The sequence below is a fragment of the Zeus faber genome (assembly GCF_960531495.2).
Source record: "Zeus faber genome assembly, chromosome: 5".
Taxonomy (NCBI): domain Eukaryota; kingdom Metazoa; phylum Chordata; class Actinopteri; order Zeiformes; family Zeidae; genus Zeus; species Zeus faber.
This window is the reverse complement of record NC_137192.1, coordinates 24,079,278-24,105,970: the sequence shown is the minus strand read 5'-3', so window position 1 is coordinate 24,105,970 and position 26,693 is coordinate 24,079,278. Positions and strand designations below refer to the sequence as shown.

General features: G+C 43.5%; 1 protein-coding gene across 1 annotated transcript in view; it reads left to right on the top strand.

Moving 5' to 3' along the window:
• Positions 1-26,693, top strand: part of arhgef10la (Rho guanine nucleotide exchange factor (GEF) 10-like a) — a 178,697-nt gene that overhangs the window by 133,287 nt on the left and 18,717 nt on the right. The window contains exons 20-22 of the mRNA XM_080001492.1: positions 5,816-5,902; positions 18,575-18,762; positions 20,423-20,580. Of these exons, the coding sequence (XP_079857618.1) occupies positions 5,816-5,902; positions 18,575-18,762; positions 20,423-20,580 (433 nt within the window). The remainder of the gene's footprint in view (positions 1-5,815; positions 5,903-18,574; positions 18,763-20,422; positions 20,581-26,693) is intronic.

The window sequence follows — 26,693 nt, the reverse complement described above, 5'->3', positions numbered from 1 at the left end:
CTGATACGCAGCGCACTGAGGGCAGCGGTACTTTATTATCCACCAACGCTGTACTGCTGAGGTAAAATAAGAAGTGGGGGTGTAATAAGCACAAACATGTGACTGTAATGTTGACACATAAAGCGTTGGTAATAGAGAGAGAGAACCGATTGATCGGCCGATCACATATATTTTCAGATACTGTGATCATGTACTGGTAAAAATGCTCCGATACGCAAACCCGATACAAACGTAATGTAACGTAGTTGAGGCTCAAAAAGGAGAGCGAAAGAAAGAAAATGTCGCTGTTTAGAGATACTTCAAGGTAAACAAAGAAGATTGGTTTAATATTTTATTGTTGACAATATTCCAAAATTGTGCAGACTGTGTATTTATGGCTGTCGCTGCAGCGGAGCGTCTGCTCTAGTTGTGCTCGTGTTGAAAAGTTTGACTCTTTTTTGAGACTCGGTTCTGGTCGAGTCGCTCATTAGGACGAGTCGTTCCATTTGATTCAGTCGGTTTAATCCACGGTGTGAGCGAGAGGCGGCATTTTTCGATAAAGAGAATCCATTACATAAGCAAAGCAGGAGCCAAACAATGTGGTGCGTGCTGCTGCATCGTTGGGAGGCGTTTTGGGCCCCTGGTGAAATGTATGTTTGGGACCCCATGCAGACTCACACAGCGGTCATCACACCTCTCACATGTGTATTTCAGATTACACAGTACTTGCAGATGAATATCGCTGCGAGGAACAACACTCCATCTGAGCAGCCTTGAGAAGCAAAACCACATTAATTGGATATGGGGGAGTTGTCTTTACTTAGGGGATACCGCACTGACAACCTAAACCAACGGTATGAATAATTAAAAACCTGCACAGTGTCATTGTGGGCTGAAGATAATAACCAAAGCTGCTTCCATTTTGGGGCCAGACCACTGGCACACAGAGCAAGGAGATTAAGTTCTATTGGCGCAAAACAGCCCAAAAAATAGACATTTTGGAGAAAATCGCAGTGATCGGCCCATTCCATCACCATCTTCAGCGCAGAGTTTTAACTCTCATCCCCAGACCAGCCCAGACAAAAGACAGCGCCAGTTGACCGCCTGTTTAGAAATTGCAGCTCACTAGTCGGAATCTGTTTATTCGGCCAAGTACATTTTCATATGCAAGGAATGTGTCGCGGTGAAGATAAGTACATTGCTGGGCAACACTCTGAAATAAATACATACAAGAAATATCTAGAAAACACAAAGGTGATTCTCTGCATAGGATGAGTTCAGTTAAAATGAAGTATCGGGTGCTTAGTAGCAGCTATGGCTATAAAATATAATTCGAGATGGATACACCGTACAGGATGAATAGATATCAATAGAGCAGAAATATACAGGCATGGATACAATGGATGAATAGATACAAACTAAAACTCCACCTGAGCAGCCTTGAGAAGCAAAACCACATTAATAGGATATGGGGAGTCGTCTTTACTTAGGGGATACCGCACTGACAACCTAAACCAATGGTATGAATAAAATACTGTTATTACTAAATTATTGCAATGTTTGCACGTTATGACAGTACACGGCTATTATGGCACAGGTCATTGGTAGTATGGGTTTGCTCAGTCATATGCCTTATATAATATAGATGTCTAGGGGAAAAACAATAACACCAATATGTTACCCTTTCCTGTCGATGTAGTTTACACATTCCTAGCAGGAATCGACCGTTTGGTATTCATGTTCCCGCGCTCACGCTGGTTCTCCCCACCGGCTATTTGCAGGACTTCAATCAAACAGAGAGTAGTTAAGTCAGCAGCGGGAGCACCAATCGAACCCGCAGCGGTAACCCAGTAACCCGATTTAAATGTATGTGTCTACATCTTTTACATTGTTATATCACATACCTCGGTGTGTGCATCGCTGTCTGAGTTTCTAAATGAATAATCACATTTTTATTCCAAGAGAAGACGGTTGGCTGACACCTGCGATGTCTTGTCACGAGGGGGCTTTTGCTCCCTTGATGCCCGCCGTCACTTCAGAACCTCGCACCGTTCCCAACGCGGTGACACGCTACAGTAGTTCGTATCTCATTAGGTAACAAGCCTCTTCATTTGCACATCAGCCGTCTGCGGGAGTGATCCCAGCGCACATTGCATGGGATGCATGCGATGGGATTCCATTGATGGAGTAGATGGAGCTCTTCAGAAACGGCCAGGCCGTCTCTGGAGACCGCTAACAGACAAAGCAATCTCCGCCCGCGTAGATTGGGCCTAATACTCCCGGCAGTCTCGGGTGATGATAGAAATCCGACGCCATCTGAAGCCGCTCGCAAGATGGCGAGAGGCGGCCCCCATCAGCTGGCGGCGCCGTCCCTCTATCCCTCCATCCCTCCATCCCTCTATCCCTCCATCCCTCCATCCCTCTATCCCTCCATCCCTCCATCCCTCCATCCCTCCATCCCGCCATCCCTCCATCCCTCCATCCTCTCTCTGGCTCCCTCACCGCAAGGCGTCCATATGGACACCTACGGGGCTGTCTCTTAATTACCTATCAGAGAAACATCTCACTGCTCTGCGAGAGAGAGAAGATGGAACGGAGGGGATGCCGGGTGCGAGAAATGAGGCGAACGTGGAAAGAAAATTATTAGGGGACGGGTGGGGGGTGGATGTGACTAGATGGAGGGAGACAGGGACGCGAGGTGAGAAAATAGCCCCGGCCCGGCGAGCGGGTCGCCGGGCCAGCGTGCTCCTTGTTCGTTTGTTTTGCTGTCTTTCTCGCGGGTGCGTTTGCAAACATGCCCGCCGAGAGGGAGAGAGCGAGAGTCGCAATGAAGGACGCGATAAATTACCTTTGATTGATGTTTGCCGCCTTGTAGCACAGCAGTCAAAGGCGTGCGGCAGTGCTGACCCGTGTCTCACACACGCGCGCGCACACACACACACACACACACACACACACTACTATCCAATTAGATGCTTGCCCTCTGTCGCCAGGTTCAAAGGATATTTTTAACCGGAATTGTCATTATTTGTACATACTCAGTACAAATGCCTCAATCTTTTTTTGCCCTGGAGTTTAATGTAGTCCTCAGTGATTATTTTGAGTTTGCGAGTCAAAGATTCACTCTTTTGCCGGAGTGACTCCCAACTCACAACTTGTTTCAACGATTTGTTGTTGGCTACGACCGAATCATTTGCGAAGCTTCCATCACTAACTATGAGTTCGCCATAATAATAATAATAATAATAATAATAATAATAATAATAATAATAATAAGCACAGTGATATTTTTGGTGGGTTTCGATCAATTTCATTTTCTGGATGGCAGCGCCTCGTATTGTAACGCTGATCTCCCCCCTGATGAAAGGGGGAGACGTCCATCTGCAGCTTTGTTTCAAATGTGGAAATGTATTTTTTGTTTGTTTGTTTGTTTGTATTTATTTGGGTTTATTTTGGGTTTAAATACACGCTTGTGTATTTTATTTGCTTTTTCAGACAATGACTACTAACTTAAACAATTCAACTTCTTTTTTTTTTTTTTTTTTTTTGAAAAAAAAATACAAAAGACTGTCAATCAAATAATAAATATTAGTCAAATAAAATGAAAATTAAGAAAACAAAACCTGTGAGCGAGGGCGTGAAAAACATGAAATTATAATTAAATATAAAATCATCGCACTGGTCAAGGTCAAGATTCAAGATTCAAGAGGTTTATTCGTCACATACATATACATACTTTCATACATATATGCAGTGAAATGTCAAAGGTCAAGGTAATCTTTATTATCCCTGAGGGGTAAAAACAACCATCACACCAATCGACACACTAACAATCCAGACAGAAAAAGATCGAATTACATAATTTTATTCAAAAGGAGGTTTTTATCGGGCCTTCTTTGTGCCTCGAACTCTGTACACTAGGGAGAGGTAATTTCCAATTGTGCCATTTTATTGCACATTCTGACCATTCCTTCAAACCTGCTCCTGTTCTTCAAGGTAAGCGACACAAACCAGCAAATAAAAGAGAAAGTTAGAACAGAATAAATGAAAGGAAAATAAAACAATTCTCTGAAGAAGAATCTTTAATTGTCACACAGCACACCACACTACAACACATGCACATGCTTTGGATGGTGAAATGAGGCCTCTGCTTTTAACCCATCCTGGCTTGTCCTTCCTCTGGGAGCGCAGCCAGGAGCAGTGGGCAGCATTCGTGGACGTGCCCGGGGACCTGGTGATGAGTGTCCATCGCTGGTCAGACGATGATGTGTGCATGTTTTTGGTGGGGGTCTTTGGTCTTTGGTTCAAAAGTGAACTTAATAACTTGTCGATTATTGTCCCCAGACATTGTACTGTTCAACTTCAACATCCTGGCCATAAATAACAGCAGGAAGAATCAGGGGAGGCTTCTTCCGAAAGTCAATTGTCATTTCCTTTGTTTGAGACACATTCATGTTCAAGGAGGAGTGTTTGCACCCGTCACTAAACTCATCCACCACTGCACCATGGTCATTTTCATCATTACCGAGCAGGGACACGACGACAGAATCATCCGCAAACTTGATGATTATGTCTTCCCTCGTAACGACGCTGACACTTATCTGTGCACAAAACTAATAACAGCAGTGAGAGGACGCAAACCTAGGGGGAACCCCTGGAGGATAACAGCATCAGATAGAGCGCCATCCACTTTCACCCTCTGAGACCTGTCAGTTAAAAAGTCAACCAGCGAACCAATCAATCCAGGGTCAATGCTTTGGACGCCGGTATGTCCATCTGCTAAAATGTGAGGTTGGATGCAGTTAAAGGCGGAGAAGTCAGTCTGGGGCATCCTCGGTAGCCCTGTCTGCCCTGTGAGCAAATTGAAGTGGATCCAATTTTCTTGAGTTGCACCCAAAATCTCCTCTTTTCTAATCTTCTCTGAGGTTTTCATGACAAGAGATGAGCCTCCTTGAGTGATTTTGGTGCTTTAATCTTGGGCACGGGTGCAATCACTGGACCCTTCCAGAGACTTGGAACCCAATGTGTGACTTCACGAAGATGAAGGAAAACATGTCGGGCAACGGTTCTGCACAGTTCTTAAGAAGTGGAGCGCCGTGCAGCCCTGTTAGGATACAGTAACCGCTTCATTTGCATCTCTTCTATTTGTATTCCATTGTGTCATGCCATTGGTTTGAGTTGTTGTGTTTGTTGAGGATGTTTGGGTCTAGTAGAGTGACACCAGAGCGCATGAGCCGTGATTTAACCCGTGCTCATCAATTTCCCTCACGAGCAACAGCCACCCCTGAACCTGGGCCCAATTAACTAGACCCAAGACCCGCACACAGTAACTCACAGTCAGGAATGCACAATGAAAAGATAACATTAATTCTAAGAATAGTAAGGACATTTAGTGAAGTGGGAGGTGAAAAGAGGCAGGAAATGAGGTGTTCTGTCATGCGATCAAGCCCTCTCAGCTCCGGTTACCTGCTGGTCATATTTCACCAGTAATTTAAGCTCCACAAATCTGATTTTATTGTATCTTTAACCCTTTGAATGTTTCCAAAATATGAAATTTCCAAAATACCCCCTTTTCATAATGGTTACCATAAAGAGTGTGCTGAGAATGCGTTTATTGTAAAAAAAAAAAAATTATAATAATAATAGAAAAAAAAAAGGCATCACACACCTGCATTCACAGCGGTCGACATGGGAGGGAAACAAAGGGTCCCCACCAGGGGGGGGGGGGAAGAAAGCGAAAGTAAAAAAAAAGGAAAGGGCTTGCGTGGAGACATCAGAATAGAAACCCAGACGATGTGCTTTTTTAATGCCCTGCTCCTGTCGCTGTGTTTTGTAGCTGCAAGCTGCGCTGCACAACCCCGTCCACTGCGCCTTACTGGGATTCTCTGCAGCGAGCACGTCCCTACCTCAAGGCTACCTCTGGGTGAGTACCACGCACACAAATATATCAAACATAACAAATGCACTGTATTATAGGATACACTATATACGAGTACAGATAATCACTGAACGGCCGAGTTCGGTTCCTAGGACCAGGTCGTTAAGCAAATTGGTCGATAAGCGAGGACCAGTGTTCTTTCATGGTAAGGGGGCGTGTATATAGTGTATATAGTATATATAGTGTATATAGTGTATATAGTGTTCTTTCACAGTAAGGGGGCGTGGCCATTGAGCACACTAGTGTAGTGAATACTGACAGACTGCAGGAACGACACTGAGACTGAGAACAGTGATGAGATGAGATGTATATAGTATATATAGTGTATATAGTGTATATAATGTTATTTCACGGTAAGGGGGCGTGTATATAGTGTATAGAGTGTATATAATGTTATTTCACGGTAAGGGGGCGTGAATATAGTGTATATAGTGTATATCAAGAGTCAAGAGTCAAAAGGTATATAGTGTATATAGTGTATATAATGTTATTTAACGGTAAGGGGGTGTGTATAAAGTATATATATCTAGTGAGAAGGGTTTCATATTTTTCCCAAAAATGAGACATTTTCTATCCAGGGAAAATAAGCACACTATCCCGGGAATCCCAGGAAATCGACTTGTTTTCAGCTATTCTCAAAACGCATTGGTAATTTTTCAAACAACACTCAATGCAACAAGGAGAAATAATGGGTTCCCAACCTGACCTCTTTAGTGTATATAGTATATATAGTGTATATAGAGTTATGTCATGGTAAGGGGGCGTGTATATAGTGTATATAGTATATATAGTGTATATAGAGTTATGTCATGGTAAGGGGGCGTGTATATAGTGTATATAGTGTATATAGTATATATAGTGTATATAGAGTTATGTCATGGTAAGGGGGCGTGTATATAGTGTATATAGTATATATAGTGTATATAGAGTTATGTCATGGTAAGGGGGCGTGTATATAGTGTATATAGTATATATAGTGTATATAGAGTTATGTCATGGTAAGGGGGCGTGTATATAGTGTATATAGTTTATATAGTGTATATAGAGTTATGTCATGGTAAGGGGGCGTGTATATAGTGTATATAGTATATATAGTGTATATAGAGTTATGTCATGGTAAGGGGGCGTGTATATAGTGTATATAGTTTATATAGTGTATATAGAGTTATGTCATGGTAAGGGGGCGTGTATATAGTGTATATAGTTTATATAGTGTATATAGAGTTATGTCATGGTAAGGGGGCGTGTATATAGTGTATATAGTATATATAGTGTATATAGAGTTATGTCATGGTAAGGGGGCGTGTATATAGTGTATATAGTATATATAGTGTATATAGAGTTATGTCATGGTAAGGGGGCGTGTATATAGTGTATATAGTTTATATAGTGTATATAGAGTTATGTCATGGTAAGGGGGCGTGTATATAGTGTATATAGTGTATATAGTATATATAGTGTATATAGAGTTATGTCATGGTAAGGGGGCGTGGCCATTGAGAACGCCAGTGTAGTTAATACTGAAAGACTGCGGGAAAGAGACTGATGTGAGATGAGCTGTTTGACGCTGAGCGACGCGCATGCATTGCACGCAGCGCACAATACAGAGTGGTCAGAGAGCTGGTGCTAAGTCTGAACGGTCGTTCAACAGGCAGGTCGTTAAGTGAGGAGGACCTGTGTTTTGAAGTTTTTCACTTTTATTAGTAATGCCGCAACAGGCTACTGTAACTTGCACTGTTCATTGACTCACACCTGCCATGTTGGGATCACTAGTTAGCATAGTGCTATCAGTTAGCATAGAGCTACCAGTTAGCAAGATTCAAGGTTATTATGTCACATGCATACAGTCATGCAGTGAAATGCGTGTGGCAGTGTCTACAGAGATTGTGCACATTTTCAGCTGCAAAAACAATAGAATTTCCAATATAACAATGTCTAAAATAAAAAAGGATAAAAATAGAAACCGAAATATGAATAAAACAGAATAGATATAGAAATAGCACAGCATAGTGCTACTAGTTAGCCTCGTGCTACCAGTTAGCATAGTGTGAATTGCCACACCTCCGTGTCAAATTCTCGGAGGTCTGGAGAACTTCAAGCAGAATAGTTGGTTAGAAAAGGGCGGAGACACTGCGGTCACGCTTCAAACTAATCAAAATGTGCTCGGGGCGGAGCCTGGTGATAGGGGGGCAGAGTCCTCTGGGCAACAACCAGCTTGCTCCATGCTGCCTGGAGTCCCGGCCACCCGACGAGATGACAAGGACAAGAAGTGAATCAGAAGAATTAGATCTTGACCAAGTTGGGATCCAATCTCATCATTTAAAGAAGAAAGATGAAAAAAAACTTTTTTTTTACAAGGTATCGACCTTTAAAAAGGAAAATGGTTTCTACCAGGGATTAATAAAATGATATCTCATCCTTTTTGATTTGATTAGATTTTTATCTTATTTTATGTTCAGTATTTACTTTGCTAATTTAAGTATTTGGGCATTAGGGTTTATTTATTTAGCACATTTCATACACAAAAGTGATTCTAGGTGCTTTACATATATAGTGCATGAGGACTTTTCCAGATTAAAATAGACAATTAAAGATTTTTTTTTTTTTAAATTTAAGATAATAAACATTTAACATGATTACCGTGCTCCTTTTTTTCATTTTTCCCGATGTCCTTGTCGATTTCCTGAAAGCCGTTCATAAAAGATTCATCTCCAGGCTCCGTAGAGCAAAGCCGGCCGTGCCTTGGAGTAAATGTTGCTAGGAAACTGTGAATTAAACCTTTGGGTTCCCGCCGCAGAGAGGGTTTGTGATGAGCCGAGTGAGAGGACTTTTGGGAATTCAGGCGGATTTAAGCAAAGCAGAGGGGTGGAAAATAGCACAAATCTTGAGGCTTCATTTTATTTTATTGTGTTTTTTTTTTTTTTTTTTTTTTTACAACCCCTACTGTGTCTATTTCCCGAGCTGGACGGACGCTTTCATCAGAGAAGCCTCCTTCACTTTTTACTTTTGAAATGAAGGATGTGGAGGAGTGGAATGAAATGTCTTTATTCTGCTGTATATATACACCTCCCCCCACCACACACACTCTTCTGGGAAGGCTTTCCACTGGATTTTGGAACATGGCTGCGGGGATTTGCTCCCGTTCAGACACGAGAGCATCGGTGAAGTCGGAGGTTGGGCTCTGATGTTGGGCGATGGGGCGTGGCTCGCAGTCTGCGTTCCGCTTCATCCCAAAGGTGTGGAATGGGGTTCAGGGTCTGGGCTCTGCAGGCCGGTGCTTCCACAGCAGAGTCAATAAACCATTTCTTTAGGGACCGCCCTCAGTGCACGGGGGCATTCTGGGACATGCTGGGACAGAGCAGGGCCCTCCGCAAACTGTGGCCACAACGCTGTCGTGTGGTACTGAAGCACTCGGACGCGGAGGGCCCAAACCGCGAAAAACAGCCTCCTCCACCACCAACGTTCAGGCAGGTCCCCTGCTCCATCAGCCGCCAGCTGGTGAGTCCAACGGCGGCGTGCTTTACACCACTCCAGCTGACGCTCGGCCTCACCAAGAAAGCCAGTTCATGAAGCTCATGACGCTCACATTTTTCCATGTACATGTTGTCTGTTTCAATGTTTATGTTTTTCCATGTACATGTTGATTTTTGGTTCTATGTTTATTTGTCTCACCGTGGTGATTCTCCGCCTCTTGGAGTAGTGATCAGTTGTTTATAGACCCAAACATGGTAAATAGTTCTCCAAAGAGTGAGGTTGGTGGTGGCTCTCCAGAACCGAAAACTGTGCTCTTGTCATCCTACAGGTCGTCCACGGGACAGAGTTATCGCAGCAGTTGTTGATGATTTAATAATTAATAAAGAGTTGCATTGCAGGTTGAGAACTTGAACTACACTTGCAGACTGACTCTGTCCTTGATGCAATGACACAAATACTCTGTGTTGTATGCCCAGCATGCTGACAGCACAGGTTGGAAAAAAATAAATAAAAGACGACGAACGTCCTTGTGCTGACGTTGCTTCTAGAGGCGGAATGGAACTGGCTAGTGAGAAGGGTTTCATATTTTTCCCAAAAATGAGACATTTTCTATCCAGGGAAAATAAGCACACTATCCCGGGAATCCCAGGAAATCGACTTGTTTTCAGCTATTCTCAAAACGCATTGGTAATTTTTCAAACAACACTCAATGCAACAAGGAGAAATAATGGGTTCCCAACCTGACCTCTTTAGTGTATTATTTGGTGATATTAATAATTATTAAGGCAAAAGAACAGCATTTATAATAATCAACATTAGAATGAACATCATATAAACTTTGCATGCAGCTTGAATTTCCCTATAGCTGCGACTCCTGCGAGGAATATGAAATGCCAAGTTCATTGCCTGTGAACTGTCTGCTGGGATCAGCCTCATGGATGGAAGTATATTTGACAATTCTTCATTGTATAAACAAACAAAACTCGTTAAAGTAAGTCATTTGGCACTTCCCAACTCATTCTATGAAGCTTAGAGAGATTCCGTGTTCTGTTATCGCTCAGAGGCTGCTGATGCGCACTGCAAGCCTTCTGCAGCCAAGCCATGTTACATACAGTATAGTGATCACTCAAAGTTAACAGCACACTTATTTATTTTTAACTTAAGCATTTCAAAGTAACCCTGTGCAATTGTGCATCTAAGCAAATACGTGAATCCCAGCGGCCTGCGTGCCGCACTCCATGTTCAAAATGCAAATTAACATTTTAAAAACGGGGCAGGCCTAATACAGTGCTCGTTCATTGTAACAAAATCATAGCCTATAAAATTAGAGAAAGGCCTATGCTAAAATAAAATATAACAAAATGGCCTACAATAATACAAAATTGACTACGTAATAAAGCAAAATATACTCAGGTCTATTATAAATAAAACAGATATCACCCTAATTAAAACAAAAATACTTTGTGTATATAATTTACAATAAGCGTTCAGTGTGTTCCACCGCCACATGCAGTGTACACACAGCTGTTGCATAAACTTTAGGCCCAAATATCTTCTAAATATAGACCTTTTCCAATATGTTTTTTAAATAAGAATAAGAATAATAAATACCTGTTATTATATATTTCCCAGCAAATGGTTTGGATGGGCATTTCCAGGAATCCTGTTTCCAGGGATTAAACCCTAGTAGTGTTGCATCTATCTATCTATCTCTCTATCTTTAAACCCATATCCCCATTTATCCATCTGTTTTTTCAATACTACAGTAGGCGTAGTGAGAAGAGGAGTCTCTTTATATAAACTCTGAGAGACTCATTAAAAACCCCAAGGCAATGTGTTTTAAAAGCTATGTAACATACAAAAAGGCTATTGTCCTATATAAAACATGTAAAGCGTCATTAAAAGAATTGATCATGTGCATTTTTCTCTCACACCCTCAATCGTCTATCCATCTAGCCACCTATCATCTATTCATATACCCACTTATCATCTACCCATATACCCCTCTATCCATCTGTGGCAGTTTGCCAGTTTCCAGGGCCCTCGGACACCGAGACACAGGCAATGGAGTAGGAAACACAGCAGTTTATTGTAGAGAGGGGGCTAGATGGAACAAGCCTGGAGCAGATTTACTTTTTTTTTTTGACAGTTTTTTGCCTGTGTGGGGATGGGGGCTTTACCTGTTGCCCATTGATTACTCTAACGAACAACAGGTGTACAGCCACGCTGATCATGGGCATTAAGACAGGTTTGACTGCTCAAACCACACCACCCCAACAACCACACCATGTATCATCTATCCATCTACCATCTATCCATGTATCCATCTATCATCTATCCATGTATCCATCTATCATCAATCCATCTCTCCATCTGTCATCTATCCATGTATTCATATACCTACTCATCTATCCATCTATCTACCCATCTATCCATCCATCTATCTATCGCTCTATCTATCACTATCCATTGCGCTATCCATCTTTCCATATACCCATTTATCCATCTATCTGTATATCTGTCTATCTATCCTTCTCAAAAACATAAATAATAAGTAGTGTATCCAAGCTTGGAAGCGGAGCCAGGACTTGACCTTTGGAGTCCTCTCGGAGGACATAAGATTAGCTCATGCTCATTTCATTTCCCGACCTTCTTTGTCCTCCCACTCCGGGCAGAGTGTTCCTTGACAATGTCAAGACGGCAGTTGTATTCTGTAAATAGACTCAAGGGCACATTCTTCTTCATATCGATGACACTGGTTCCCCTGCTGAACATGTACCCCACTTAGATTTGAGCCACATCGTGGTCTTTAAACAGTTATTTTGTGTTTTTTGGAGAACTGAGAACAAATTAATCAATTAATACTCGAAGGAGGGATTAGATGTCCAGTGTGCAAAGTATAATCCAGGAGTTGGCGTTCCTCTGCCTTGCTATACGGAACTCGAAAGGAAAGAAGGCCTGTGGATCCCAGGAAGCATGAACACATGGCTAAGTGTTCCCACCCCCGCTTGCCTCCACCTTCCTGGCAGCCTTGTCAAATCAGAGATGACACTAATCATGTTGCAGTGCGATGGGCGGCAGGGATTTCTACGGGCTTTGATCAGAGCGGTGACATTGTTTCTAATCAGCCTCATCCCCTCTTTGCCTTCACCTTCCTCATCCCACTTTCCCCATCATAACATGCGTATTTAGAAAGCAGAAGCCTGCATTCCTCAGGGTTTTTAAACGCCTTTTTGCGTCTGAGCAAATCGATGGTCTGCTGACCCATCCCCTTCGTCCCCTCGATGTAGTAAATGTGGTAAATACAATTGAACTATGGCCGACGACCGTGTCTTGTGTTTACCCGTGTTTATTTTCTTCACCGCTTCGTGCTGGGTCGTCTAATGATTGCTGGCAGGGCATTTACTGTCAGGGAAGTATTTTTTATTTATTTTTTGCTTCCTGGCAGAAAAAAAGAGGAATACGTGCACACACGGGCGACCCTCCAGATATCAATTCCTCTAAATAAGCACTGATGACTTTCTCAAGGCAGAGTCATTTCACTGGATCTGTCTGAGAATTCGATCAAGAAGAGGAGGCCAAGAGAGATGGGGTGGGGTGAGGTTGGTCTGTTGGTTGGATGGTCGGTTGGGTGTTTGGTTGCGGGTTGGTAGATTGGTTGGTTGGTTGGTTGGTTGGGTGGTAGGTTGGATGATTGGGTGGTAGGTTGGATGGTTGGTCGGTGGGTTGGTAGATTGGTTGGTTGGTAGGTTGGGTAGTTGGTTGGTCTGTTGGTAGGTTGGATGGTTGGTCGGGTGGTTAGTTCGGTGATTGATTGGGTGGTTGGTTGAGCGGTGGTCAGTCGGTCGTTTGGTTGGTTGTTTGTTTTGGTGGTTGGTTGTGAATGTGAATTTGACAATAGAGGAGTAGTGCGGATTTGGGGAAGGCAGGGGCAGGGGGTGCCCTGCCTCTGGCTGTGGCTCCACGGAGTCACTTGAAGCAGTGGGTGTTGTAGGGGTGCAACCGATCACAAAATTCACGGTTCGGATCGCATCACGCTTTTGAGTCACGGATCGGATCATTTTTCGTTGTTGTAGAGAAGTCTGTATCTCTTAATAAACGATTCGATTCGATTTAAATGTATGTATTTTTTTCAACACTAACCCTATCGAGGCTTGGTTGATAAAGAAAGCACATGTTTCTCAATACATAACTTTGAGTCCAGTCACATTCTTCTTCTTCTTCTTTTCCTTTCTGCTGCTCCCGTTAGGGGTCGCCACAGCGGATCATCTGCCTCCAATACCTTCTGTTCTGCGCATCTTCCTCCCTTACACTGACCGCCTGCATGTCCTCCCTCACCACATCCATAAATCTCCTCTTTGGCCTTCCTCTTTTCCTCTTGCCTGGCAGCTCCATCTTCAGCATCCTTCTCCCAATTTAATAAATCATTATAATTAATGTTATTGTTTTTGTTGTGGAATGAATTGAAACAAAGAGCCCTAAGAGCTGGCTCTTTTCAATGAGCTAGATCATCCGGCTCACTGAAAACAGACAAACCTTTCAACACTACTGCAAGTGCGTCCATTCTCCTCAGTCCACTGTGTCTGTTCTTCTTTAATCCCACTTTTTCCCCAATTCTACTCATCATGTCACAGCATCAATGTTCCGTTAAAAATTATTATCTTATCTTTTATATCACAATCCAAATCATATCCGTAACAATAACTACTCTTATGGAGTGTGTACCGGTGCGTACCGGCACTTCTCACAAGCTGCCGGTCTCTGTTCTGCCCTCTCAAGTGAAGAATCAGGTGGACATATTGTCAAATATTATATTTGATTGAATCGGAGCACACTTTTCCTTTAAATTATTAGAAGGCACAAACTGCGCTCCAGCTGAGCTCCAGCTCCAGCAGCTTCGGTTTGCGTCCCCCCCCCCTCCCCAAATCTCCGCTTCAGCCATACAGAGCACAGTTTATTTTCAGAAAACGTTACATTAGAGATCACATTCATGTCGGACGATGTTACCCCCAAAATTACGGGGCGAATCTCAAAACGCTTATACGCTCATTTCAATTAGATTTGGTACCGGAATCGTGACACCTCCCATGAACCAATCATTGCGCTTCAGGGGTAAAACAGCTCGCATCTGTCTTGTCTATATTCTTTTCACTGCAACCCTGCGTCGAGATTTATGTAATTACAACCTTAAAAAGTAACAGCGGCAGTAAAACTGTATTTCACTACGATGGTTAAATTTTACAATTGATCCGTGGTTCACATGCGAGCCGAAACCGTGGGGGGGGGGGGCGATCCGTACGGATCAATTACGATCCGTTACACCACTCGTGTGTTGTGTGTTTTGTGTTTTTTGGATGCCTGCAAGATACGTCTTCCCTCTCTTCCCCCTTTTTCATCCCCCCCTTTTTTTTTTTTTTTTTTTTTTTGCCCTCCCCCGTGCATCAGCCCGTTATTTGTTCTGGCTGGCTCTGTGCAGCCCGGGGGGACTGTTCCATCCAGATCCTGCATGCTGATACAAATCAAACAAATGATTGCATGCAAATAAGGGTGAGCATTGAGGGGAAGAGCTAAAGACTATATTTAGCCCCAGTCACATTCACAGACTGAGGATCACTGTGTCTGGGAAGCAGCTGATCTTTGTTAGGTTTTTTGTTTGTTTTTTGTTGTTGTTGTGTTTCATTTTATTTCCCTCTACTCTGGCAGGGAAGCAGCTGATTTGTTGTGACTTTTTGTTGTTGTTTATTTTGTTAAATTTTTGGGACCGGGGGTTGTTGGTTTTATTTTAATCTGCTTTTTGCTTCTTGTTCAAGATATATTTTTTTGTTTTGTTCGTTTAATTTTTTTATTTGTTTGGGGGGTTGTTTATTACATTTTATTTCAGTTCATTTCCTTTCCTTTCCCTATTTCAGTTCCTCTTATGCTTTTGCAGCTGGACATCCGCCCGGGCCTCATCTCATCTCATGCGAGAGTAATGAATGGAATCATTTTGGAAAAGCTGCAGCGACACTTTAATTGTACCGAAATGGGAGCAACTTGAGCCTAATTGAAATTGCTTCAGAGATTCAGGTTCAGGAGATCACGTCCTCTGCATTAGCGTTAGCATCGGCAGGCCTGACACAAGGCCAATACAAATGTGATACATACACAATCAGGCCTGTATTCCAGCTAGCACTTAGCCCCGTTTGTTATGGCTGCCAGCAATTATCGACCATTTCTATCAGGTGAAACGTTCTTTGCTGGCTTGAAAGTTGTTTCTAGAGAGCTTTATTTCTGCCCATATGGGGATATAACGTCTAAATGCTAATTAGCTCATGTTTTGTAGCGGTTTAGCTGAGGCGCTAAAGGCAGGATCTTGGCGATATTTGTTCCCTTCTATTATGTTTTTTACCTTTGGGTGGTTGTTTGGCTGGTCGGTCGATTGGGTTGTTGAATAGTTGGTCAGATGATCAAGTGGTTTAATACCTGGTTGGTTGGTCAGTTGATCGGTTGATTGGTTGGTCGGTCGATTGGGTGGTTGAATAGTTGCTTGGTTGGTCGGTCGATTTGTTGGGTGGTTGAATTGTTGGTTGGTCGGTCGATCGGTCGGGTGGTTGAACTGTTGGTTGGTTGGTCGACTGTTTGAGTGGTTGAACTGTTGGTTGGTTGGTCGACTGGTTGGGTGGTTGAATTGTTGGTTGGTTAGTTGACTGGTCGGGTGGTTGAACTGTTGGTTGCTTAGTCGACTGTTCGGATGGTTGAATTGTTGGTTGCTTGGTCGATTTGTTGGGTGGTTGAATTGTTGGTTGGTCGGTCGATCGGTCGGGTGGTTGAACTGTTGGTTGGTTGGTCGACTGTTTGAGTGGTTGAACTGTTGGTTGGTTGGTCGACTGGTTGGGTGGTTGAATTGTTGGTTGGTTAGTTGACTGGTCGGGTGGTTGAACTGTTGGTTGCTTAGTCGACTGTTCGGATGGTTGAATTGTTGGTTGCTTGGTCGATTTGTTGGGTGGTTGAATTGTTGGTTGGTCGGTCGATCGGTCGGGTGGTTGAACTGTTGGTTGGTTGGTCGACTGTTTGAGTGGTTGAACTGTTGGTTGGTTGGTCGACTGGTTGGGTGGTTGAATTGTTGGTTGGTTAGTTGACTGGTCGGGTGGTTGAACTGTTGGTTGCTTAGTCGACTGTTCGGATGGTTGAATTGTTGGTTGCTTGGTCGACTGGTCGGGTGGTTGAATTGTTGGTTGGTTGGTCGACTGGTTGGGTACCTAAATTGTTGGTTGGTTGGTCGACTGGTAGGGTGGTTGAATTGTTGGTTGGTTGGTCGATTGGTCGGGTTGTTGAATTGTTGGTTGGTTGGTCGGGTGGTTGAATTGTTGCTTGCTTGGTCGACTGGTTGGGTGGTTGAATTGTGGCTTGCTTGGTCGACTGGTTGGGTGGTTGAATTGTTGCTTGCTTGGTCGATTGGTCAGGTGTTTGAATTGTTGGTTGCTTGGTCGGGTGGTTGAATTGTTGCTTGCTTGGTCGACTGGTCAGGTGGTTGAATTGTTGCTTGCTTGGTCAATTGGTCAGCGGGTTGAATGGTTGATTGGTCGGTCGGCTGGTTGGTCGTCAATCGGATGGTTGAATCGATGGTTTGTTGGTCGTCGATGAGTTGTTCGGTTGATCGGGTGGTTGACTGGTTGGTGGGTATGTCGGTCGCTTACGCTAAGTTTAAGTTTCTTAGCGTTAGTTAATAAGAGCGCAGGAAATTTTATTTGAACTCTGAAATGCTGACTGGAAGGGAAACTGTCTGTGCTTCTGATCACTGTGTTTGTTCTTCATTTATGTTGGTTTGACTTAACAGTGCAATAACGCAATGTAAACACTTTTGAATTGCATACGAAAAATGAGTCTCGCTGAAATTGACGGTTAAATCAATTCACAAGCAGTTTTGGTTTTGCGTGAAGATACCACCCCCTGCGGACAACCGCATGTACTGTTTCTATCAGAAGCAGAATTTGTCGTGGTAAAGATTGATGCATTGCTGTACAGACTCCGTTCTCCATGAGAGAGAGAGAGAGAGAGAGAGAGAGAGAGAGAGAGAGAGAGAGAGAGAGAGAGAGCTAGGGAGAGGGGGAGAGAGAGAGAGAGAGAGAGAGAGAGAGAGAGGTTCGGGTTGTTGAATAGTGGTCGGACAATCGAGTGGTTGAATAGTTGGTTGGTTGGTCATTTAGGAAGGAATCAGGAACATGTTTGTATGTATTCATCCGATCTACTTCACACTTGGCGGGTGTATTACTGGGGACCCAAGGACGTGCAGTGTCGAATTTGGTACAATTTGGACATGCAACACATGGAATATTAATAAACTTTCAATAAACAGCGAGCCAGCAGGGGGAGGGGCTTCCCGTGAGAAACAGCGAGGCAGCGGCGGGCATATGGTCCGTTCCGAACTGGCATCTTTGGTGCAGACACGTGACACGTGTAATATTAATAAACTTTGAATAAGCAAGCGAACAGCAAGTTTATCCAAAATCAGAACTAGGGTGTGTTTTCTCGGTGTTTTTCTCCGCAAGTTGCCGCCGCTTTCACAAACAGGCATGTTTTGAATGGCCACTGCACTAGAACTATACAGTATATATTGGCATAAACCAAAAATAGCCAAATATACAAACATAGGCAAATACACAAAGAAAATAGCCAAGAATACAAAAATTGTCATAAAAAAAATAGCCAAGTATATAAATACCGAAAAAATCAAGAACAGAAATTGTCAAATACATGAAATAAACAATGTACATAAATATAGTATGAGTAAATTAACAATAATGCGGGGATATTAGTAATGGAGAAATGGATACATTATAGGCATATACAGTATATACTGTATATGGTATATATTATTACTATTTAATTACTATTATCACTATGTAATTGGGGTCGAATGCATATGTCCTCAATCTATAATATTAGTTATATTATAAATGCATCCCAGAGAAATGAGGAGGCACTTGGGAGTAAATACTGGGAAACCTAACTCTGTATCTCTTTTAGATTTGTCTCTCTTGTGTTTTATTCCTGATGAAGCAATGATTCAATCCATTTATCCGAGCTAACATGGAGTCTTGACCTTTTACAGGAGTGTTTTCTCTCTCTCTCTCTCTCTCTCTCTCTCTCTCTCTCTCTCTCTCTCTCTCTCTCTCTCTCTCTCTCTCTCTCTCCGTCCTGAAGGTGGCGGGTGGAGGGGATGGATCCCGGGGGCAGCTGGAGATCTTCTCCCTGAACAGGCCCACCCCGCGAGCCGTCAAGAGCCTGCAGCTCAGCTCCGCCGTGCGCTGCATGGAGTACGTGCGTGAGCCTGATCAGACGCCCCCCGCCAGTGTCGGGAACACCATCTGTGTCGGTTTGGACGACGGAAGGTGAGATCAATTTTATTATTTTTTTTTATTATTTTTTTTTATTTATTTTTTTATTTATTTTAAGTTTTTATTATTTTTTTTTTTGGTTTCTTTACTGGTTTCTTTGTCACTTAAAACATTTAGAGATTGAATCAGGCAACAAGCGGCCCAGCGTAGCAGAGGCTGGTTGCTGTAGGTTGAGGCCTCCGGGGGGGGGGTCCGGGTGGCCGTCTCTCGGCCTGCTGCGCCCTGCGTTGTTCTGGTTGCGCTTCACCTGTCTCCGCGCTCTTGTGCGGGGCACGGGTGGACATGGGGGTCGTTTTGGGCAGGGTGTCGGCCCGTCGATGCTGAGCCTGGCTCCGGGCCTGCGGTCCACGCCTGGTGTCTGCGGACCGGGTTCTGCACCTGCGTCTTGTGCCTACACATGGGGTGGGTTGTATGTGTGCACCTCAGGGGTCCGGGGTCCCCTCGCGCTCCCTGGGACTGGGTTGTGCTCCTCAGGGCCAGGTGTCGGGGTTGCTCCTTCTCTGGGGGCCCGGGGCATAAAATACAAAATATACTGAAATAAAAAAATGTACAGAATATGCCGTATATACAATATATTTACAAATAAATGTAAAACAATTTTGAAATATGAAAAAACATTACAAGGTTGTAATGACGTATTAATTGCACAGGTCTCTGCGTGCACTTAATAAAATCATTATGAATACTTAAAATAACTGAGACATGTATTTTTCTTAAAATAGCACCACACCCTGTCCTTAAAGCCTGTTGTGTTGCTGGTGTTGGTGTAAATCCCTATCAAACTGCGTTGGTTTTGCTCTGCTGAGGTTCGGATATCGACACATTTTCCTCTGATTCCACTGCACCGATAGTCACATCACTCTTTTATTTCATATTTATATTTATATATTTTTTTCCCAATCCAATATATTTCCAGATGTCCACTGTGAGTAATGGTGGATCGTAGTGTCACAGTCAAAGAGAATTAATTATTTCCTTAGTCAGGCAAAACTGCACGACTTGCATTTTAGATTCAGCCATGATATTACCACTTTGGAATATTATGCAGCTTATTTTTATTTATTTGTGTGTGTGCAGGGTCCCTGCAGTCTGCACTTTATTTAGGCTGACTCGCCAGAATTCACCTTGTTTCCCCAAGTGCCTGTCCACGGAATAAAGGAAATAAAATGTTTTTTGGAAGGTATAAATTATCACTATGTAGTTACTTATTACAGACTGACTAACACTGTAATAATAATGCTATAACACTTTTATTGCAGCCCCAATGTTATAGCACTGTTATAACAGAGTCAGTATTATAACAATGTATTACAGACTCTGTAAAAACAGTGTTATAAAACTGTTATTGTACAGGATAAATGTTATCAGTTATCAGTTTTATTTGGATATATTGCACGGACAGTTGACTCCGATCCTGCTGAACATTTTCTTCATGAAAGATGAGAAGAAAAAACGAAAACAAAACAAATTCAAAGAGGAGGGTGTGTATTTGTCATTCTCGAGGAACGTTTCAAAACCCAAGAAAGACAAAGTGCGCGGTTAAACCAAACGGCGTGAAAAGCAGCCACTCTGTCATCTCAAATGAGGCTCGTTCATCACTCCCCCCCCTCTCTCTCCTTCATCCCTTTTTCGTCTTTTTCTTTCCTTCCTGCAGCATCCTGGTGTATGGAGGTATTGACCCGGCAGCTCAGTGCCTGCTGACCCTCCGCACCCCGCAGGGCTGCCCTGTGCTCTGCCTGAAGCACTCACCCAACTTCTTGTTCGCTGGCCTCCGCAACGGATCCCTGGTGGTCTACGGAAGGAGTCATGGAGGTGAGTTAAGAAACAATACCAAAAATAAATAAATGTATGAATAAATAAATAAATAAACAATAACATGCTAAATTAACGCTGTGTGCAGATGACACTACAATACATGCATCAGCAACAACGCCTGCTGATCTGACTGCCATCTTGAGATATTATCGGAAAATGGATACTTGAAAATAAACTGATACTTCACACATCCAAAACAAAAAGATTAGCATTTGTTCAAATCATTCCCTCAAGCAAGAGCCAGAGCTTAAACTATTTTTTAATTAAACACACATCCAGCAAGTAAAGGAAAATAAGCTATTGGGCATCACCTTCGACAACAAAGTGTCCTGGTCACAACACATTGACACTATTGTCAATAGAATGAGCTGTAGTAAGGCGATGCAGAAAACACTTTACACCTAATTTAACTAAACTTGTACTAAGCACTTTCACAGCTTGATGGCTGCCAGATAATATGCGCGAATGCCACAATAAAAAGATTTGAGTAAACTACAGCTAGTACAGAACAAGGGTACTCACATCAATAGCACGTACTTCCCTCTTCCCTGCCCGACCTCCTGCTCCTTTGCGGCTTGATGTCCATGGTGCCCTTTTTATCAGGTGGGCTTTTTTTTTTTAAAGCATGAATGGGCATCGAGTTAGCGGATTTTCTGGGCGAGATATGCATATGAGGAACGCCTCCTCGATGCCCTGCGGGCGCCCCTGATCTGCGCTTTGCTATGCGTCGCCGTACCGCTGCATTTCCTTATTGAACGAAACCAAAAACACCATGTGTAACAGGGACACTTTCTCACTCACTCTCTTATGCCATGCAGATAAAATGGTTAAAAGGAATTCCATCCAGGCAGCTGCAGATGGTCTAAATCCATAACACTTCAGCTTTTCAAGAAGACAGCTGTGGTCAATGATGTCAAAGGCTGCTGCAAAATGTAATAGGACTGGTCCATCTCTGTACCGGTCATCTGTCATTGGCACTAGAGCTGTGCATGTGGAGTGTCCCTTTCTGTTAGCATGCAGTTTATCAGGTTATTTACTGAGAGGTATCCTTGTATTTCATCAAATACTGCCTTGTCAAAGATCTTACCTAGTGCTGGTAACAAGCTTATATGATGACTATTAGGACCACTTAATTATATTTTACTATCTTTGAAAAGTGGAATAAGGTTTGCTTCCAAGGATTGTTTCAGGCTGGTATTTAGTAGGTGACAAATTGGGCGTGCAATATAGTCTATAGCCATTAAAATCCTTATATCATCAATATTATCAATCCCTGGTTATTTGACATTACCGAATTGTAACTTTATTAATTTATCGACTGTTTCCCCTTTTAATTTACTGAACCCAAAGCGGCCCATGGCTCATATTATTTTTTATGTTAAAAATTGATAAGCTGTTGTCTGTCCCATGTGATAAGTATTTCCTTAATTTATACACCTTGCTTCTGAAGTAATCATTCAAGTGATTTGCAATTTCTTTGGGTTTTGTGATAAAGGTACCTCCACACTCTATGAAAGTGTCTGTGGCTGTGAAGAGGTGTTTCTTCCCTTCCCTTCACTCCAAAGCTTTTTCCAATCATTCTTCATTCTGCTTAATTGTAGAGGATAACATTGTTTCCTTTTCTTTTCTCGATTGAGTTCATGACATAATTCCTTAGTTCACTGTATTTTTGTCTGCATAGCCATGTTTTTGTGCTGTTTCCTTTGCCTTTTTCCTCTGAGACATATAGACTTGTACCTCTTTCTGCTGCTCCCGTTAGGGGTCGCCACAGCGGATCATCTGCCTCCAATACCTTCTGTTCTGCGCATCTTCCTCCCTACACCGACCATTTGCATTTCCTCCCTCACCTCCATAAAACTTCTCTTTGGCTTCCTCTTTTCCTCTTGCCTGGCAGCTCCATCCTCAGCCTCCTTCTCCCAGTGTAACTCTCATCTCTCCTACACACGTGTCCAAACCATCTCAATCTGGCCTCTCTCACTTCTCCACCAAACTCTTCAACCTGAGCTGTCCCTCTAATGTACTCGTTCCTAATCCTGTCCGTCCTTGTCACTCCCAATGAAAATCTCAACGTCCTCAACTCTGCCACCTCCAGTTCAGCCACCTGCCTTTTTGTCAGTGCCACCGCCTCCAAACCTTACAACAATGCTGGTCTCACTACCGTCCTGTACCGACCTTCCCCTTCACTCTTAGCCCTTTAATTCCTTGTCAACCCGTGGCGCTCCACTAGTCCTCACCGTCTATTTCCTTCCATCAGGTACATGTTTGTCAATAACTTGTTGAAACTGTTTAAGAAATAGTTTTAGTGCTCCATCTGGTTCATTTTCATTGTAAATGTTTCACCAACATATATTACTGATATCCTCCAAGAAAGCATCCTGAGACAACCTCCTATAGGACCTTTTGTACACAACTCTTGGCTTGGCTTTGGATACTTTACTTTTTCTTGCAATCGCTACTACATTGTAATCACTGCAACCTGCCAGGACCGATACAGCCTTGGTACAAAAAGCATCTTCACTCAAGTAAATATGATCGATACAAGGTGATGTGTTGATACCCTTGTTGTCCGTGCTTAATCTAGTTGGTTGTGTCACCATTTGTTTCAAACAGCATACGTTAGTTATGGTAACCAGTGAATGTTTTAATGGAATTATGTGAGAGCCGGTCATTACAACCAAGATGGCGGTGCGTGCACAATGTGAGGCTCAGCGTCTCTCCAAATTAGCGGTTATACAGTATACCAACTAGTTTTAAGTTGGTTCAGTCAGAACAGCCTTGAAAAAATATTGTACAACCGTCAAGAACTTTTGGACATTGGATTACACAGTTTAGATAATTTTGTCAGCGATCTCCGGCTCTACACTGAGATCATTAGGACACCGGAGGCTACCAACCCGGCTCCGCCGGCCAGAAGAGGTCGCTAGCGGCATCAAGAGCATAAACAAAGGCGAGGTTCAGAGAGGAGGGCTAAGCTAAGGCTAACTCCTCGCCATGTACAATCTCTGACGAACAAAATGGATGAACTGTGTTTGCAGATCACCACTCATTAAAGGATTATGGATTGCAACGTCATGATTGTCATGGCAACGTTGCTTACCAGCGGCGTCCCCGTTAGCGCTTCCAGGGCGCTACATCGTCAGGGCCGACAGAACAGCTGATGACTCCAGTAAGAGCAGAGGAGGGGGACTATGCATTTATATTAACAAAGCTTGGTGCACGGATAATGACATCATGGAGAGTCACTGCTCTTTCTATCTGCCCAGAGAGTTTACAACTGTTGTCATGACTGCGGCATATATCCCCCCGGATGCTAATCCTAAACTTGCAATGAAAGAACTGCATTCTGCCATTAGCAAACAACAGACTACACACCTGGAGGCAGCCTTTATTGTTGCAGGTGATTTCAACCACTCCAACCTGAAGACTGTACTCCCCAAATTACAAAGCCATCCTCCTCCCCCACATTGGACAGTCTGACCACCTCTCACTGTTCCTAGACTCTGTCTTACAGCACTGGTTCCAACACACCGATTGGAGCATGTTTACCACTCAGGCCACCCTGGACTCCTACACAGACATTGAATACTATGCCGCCTCCGTTCTAGACTCCATCAATACTAATATCAACAATGTCACCACCCTCAAACAGATCACACCATTCCCAACCAGAAGCCGCGGATGAACAGAGTGGTCTGCCTACTGGTGAAAGCATGTGACACGCTGGTCTACAGCCAGGGATAACCTGAAAAGGGTCATCAAAAGAGCCAACTACAGCCACAAGATAAGGATCGACGAGCACTTTAACAACAACTCCAACCCCCTATGCATGTGGCAGGACATCCAGGCCATCACGGATTACGAACCCACCAACACCACTCACTCAACCAGCGTCGCATCCCTCCCTGATGAGCTCTACAACTTCTGCGCTCACTTCGACGGGGACAACCAGGAGGCAGGCATCAAGGCTGTGCTCCCTACGGACCACACTCTCCCCTACTGAGTTACATGCCGCACAAAGCAAGATCAATGCACGTAAAGCTGCTGGCCCTGTTGGTATTCCTGGCCATGTGCTCAGGGCCTGTGCTGGGCAGCTGACTGATGTCCTGACTGACATCTTCTAGCTGTCACTGGCCCAAGCAGCTGTCCCCATGTACTTCAAAACCACCACCATGGTGCCGGTACCAAAAAGAGCTCTGCAGTGAGCCTAAACGATCTCCGCCCTGTTGCACTCACCCCCACCATCATTAAGTGCTTTGAAAGGCAGGTCCTGGCTGATCTCAAATCCTGCCTACCTGCCACACTGGACACCCACCAATTTGCTCACCGCCAGAACAGGTGCCCGAAGGACACCGTCTCCACGGCACTACACTCCGCCCTCTCCCACCTCGACAACAACAACACCTACGTGAGAATGCTGTTCATCTACTTCAGCTCAGCATTTAACACCATCATCCCCTCCGGACTGGTCACCAAACTAGGTGACCTCAACATCAACCCCTCCCTCTGCAACTGGATACTGGACTTCTCAACCAATCTCTGGTTTGGCAGAGATTGGTAAAAAGTTCCCAACACATCACTGGCACTCCACTCCCCGCGATTGAGGCTCTCCAGCACAAGCGGTGCCTGCAGAGGGTGCGCAGCATCGCCAGAGACGCCTCTCATCCCAGCCACAAGCTGTTTGCCCTCCTCCCCTCCGAGAGGCGCAACAGGAACCGCCGTTTCAAGGAACAGCTTCTTCCCCTCAGCTGTCATCCTTCTGAACTCTACACCACAGTGACAGCACCCCCCCCCCATACCTGGATTACCCCCCCACCATCTTCCACACACAACTTCACTCCAGTGACTGAACTCTTCCACATTGCACCTTAACCTTACACCCAGCTATTTATGGATTTTCTATTGATATTAATACAACCGGCTCTACTAATGTCAGTCTGTTAATACTGTATATATTGTACAGTAGCATATTCATACCCACTCTGTGAATACTGCTAATACCCCTCTTAATGAATATACTTGAGTGCATCCATATCCACTCTGTAAATACTGTTTATACTGCTCATCATTCTGTAAATACTGCTCATACTCAATATACTTATATTTAATATATAAGCTGCACTTTACTGCTTCTCTCTCACTTCTGGTTAGATGCTAAACTGCATTTAGTTGTCTCAGTACTTGTACTTTATGCAATGACAATAAAGTTTAATCTAATATGATCTAATCTAATTATTTAAGTCTCCTGTAAAAACAACTTCCATATTCAATTCACATACTTTACCCAGCATCTCACACATTGCCTTCTAAATAATTACAGTTTTAGCTTGGTGCCCTATAATCCACTAAAATAGATTTAATGTGAGGTAAGTTAACTTGAAGCCATAACACCTCATTTTCATTACACATAATATCCTCCCTAACTTTCATCGGAATATGAAATTGAATATAAAAAGCTACACCGCCCCCATGCGTGGCCCTGTCCTTTCTGTATAGAATATGCCCTTATATGCACACAGATTCATCATTAAATGTCTCATCCAAATTGGTTTCAGATATTGCAAAGATGATAATTGTGTTTGAAAACAACTGATCAGTAATTTTATACACTTTGTTCCTTAAACTACAAATATTCAAGTGTATAGTATATAATGTATAGTATACACCAATCAGCCACAGCATTAAAACCACTGACAGGTAAAGTGAATAACATCTCGTTCCAATGGCACCCGCCAAGGGGTGGGATATATTGGGCAGCAAGTAAGCATTCAGTTCTTGAAGTTGATGTGTTGGAAGCAAGGAAAATGGGCGACTTTGACAAGGGACATATTGTGATGGCTAGACAACTGGGTCAGAGCATCTCCAAAACGGCAGATGTTGGGGGGGGGTGTTGTGCAGTGATTAGTACCTCCCAAAAGTGGTCCAAGGAAGGACAACCAGTGAACCAGCGACAGGGTGATGGGCGCCCAAGGCTCATTGACGCACGTGGGGAGTGAAATCTACCCGTCTGGTCCGATCCCACAGAAGAGCTACTGTAGCACAAATTGCTGAAAAGTTAATGCTGCTATGATAGAAAGGAGTCAGAACACACAGTGCATCACAGCTTGCTACGT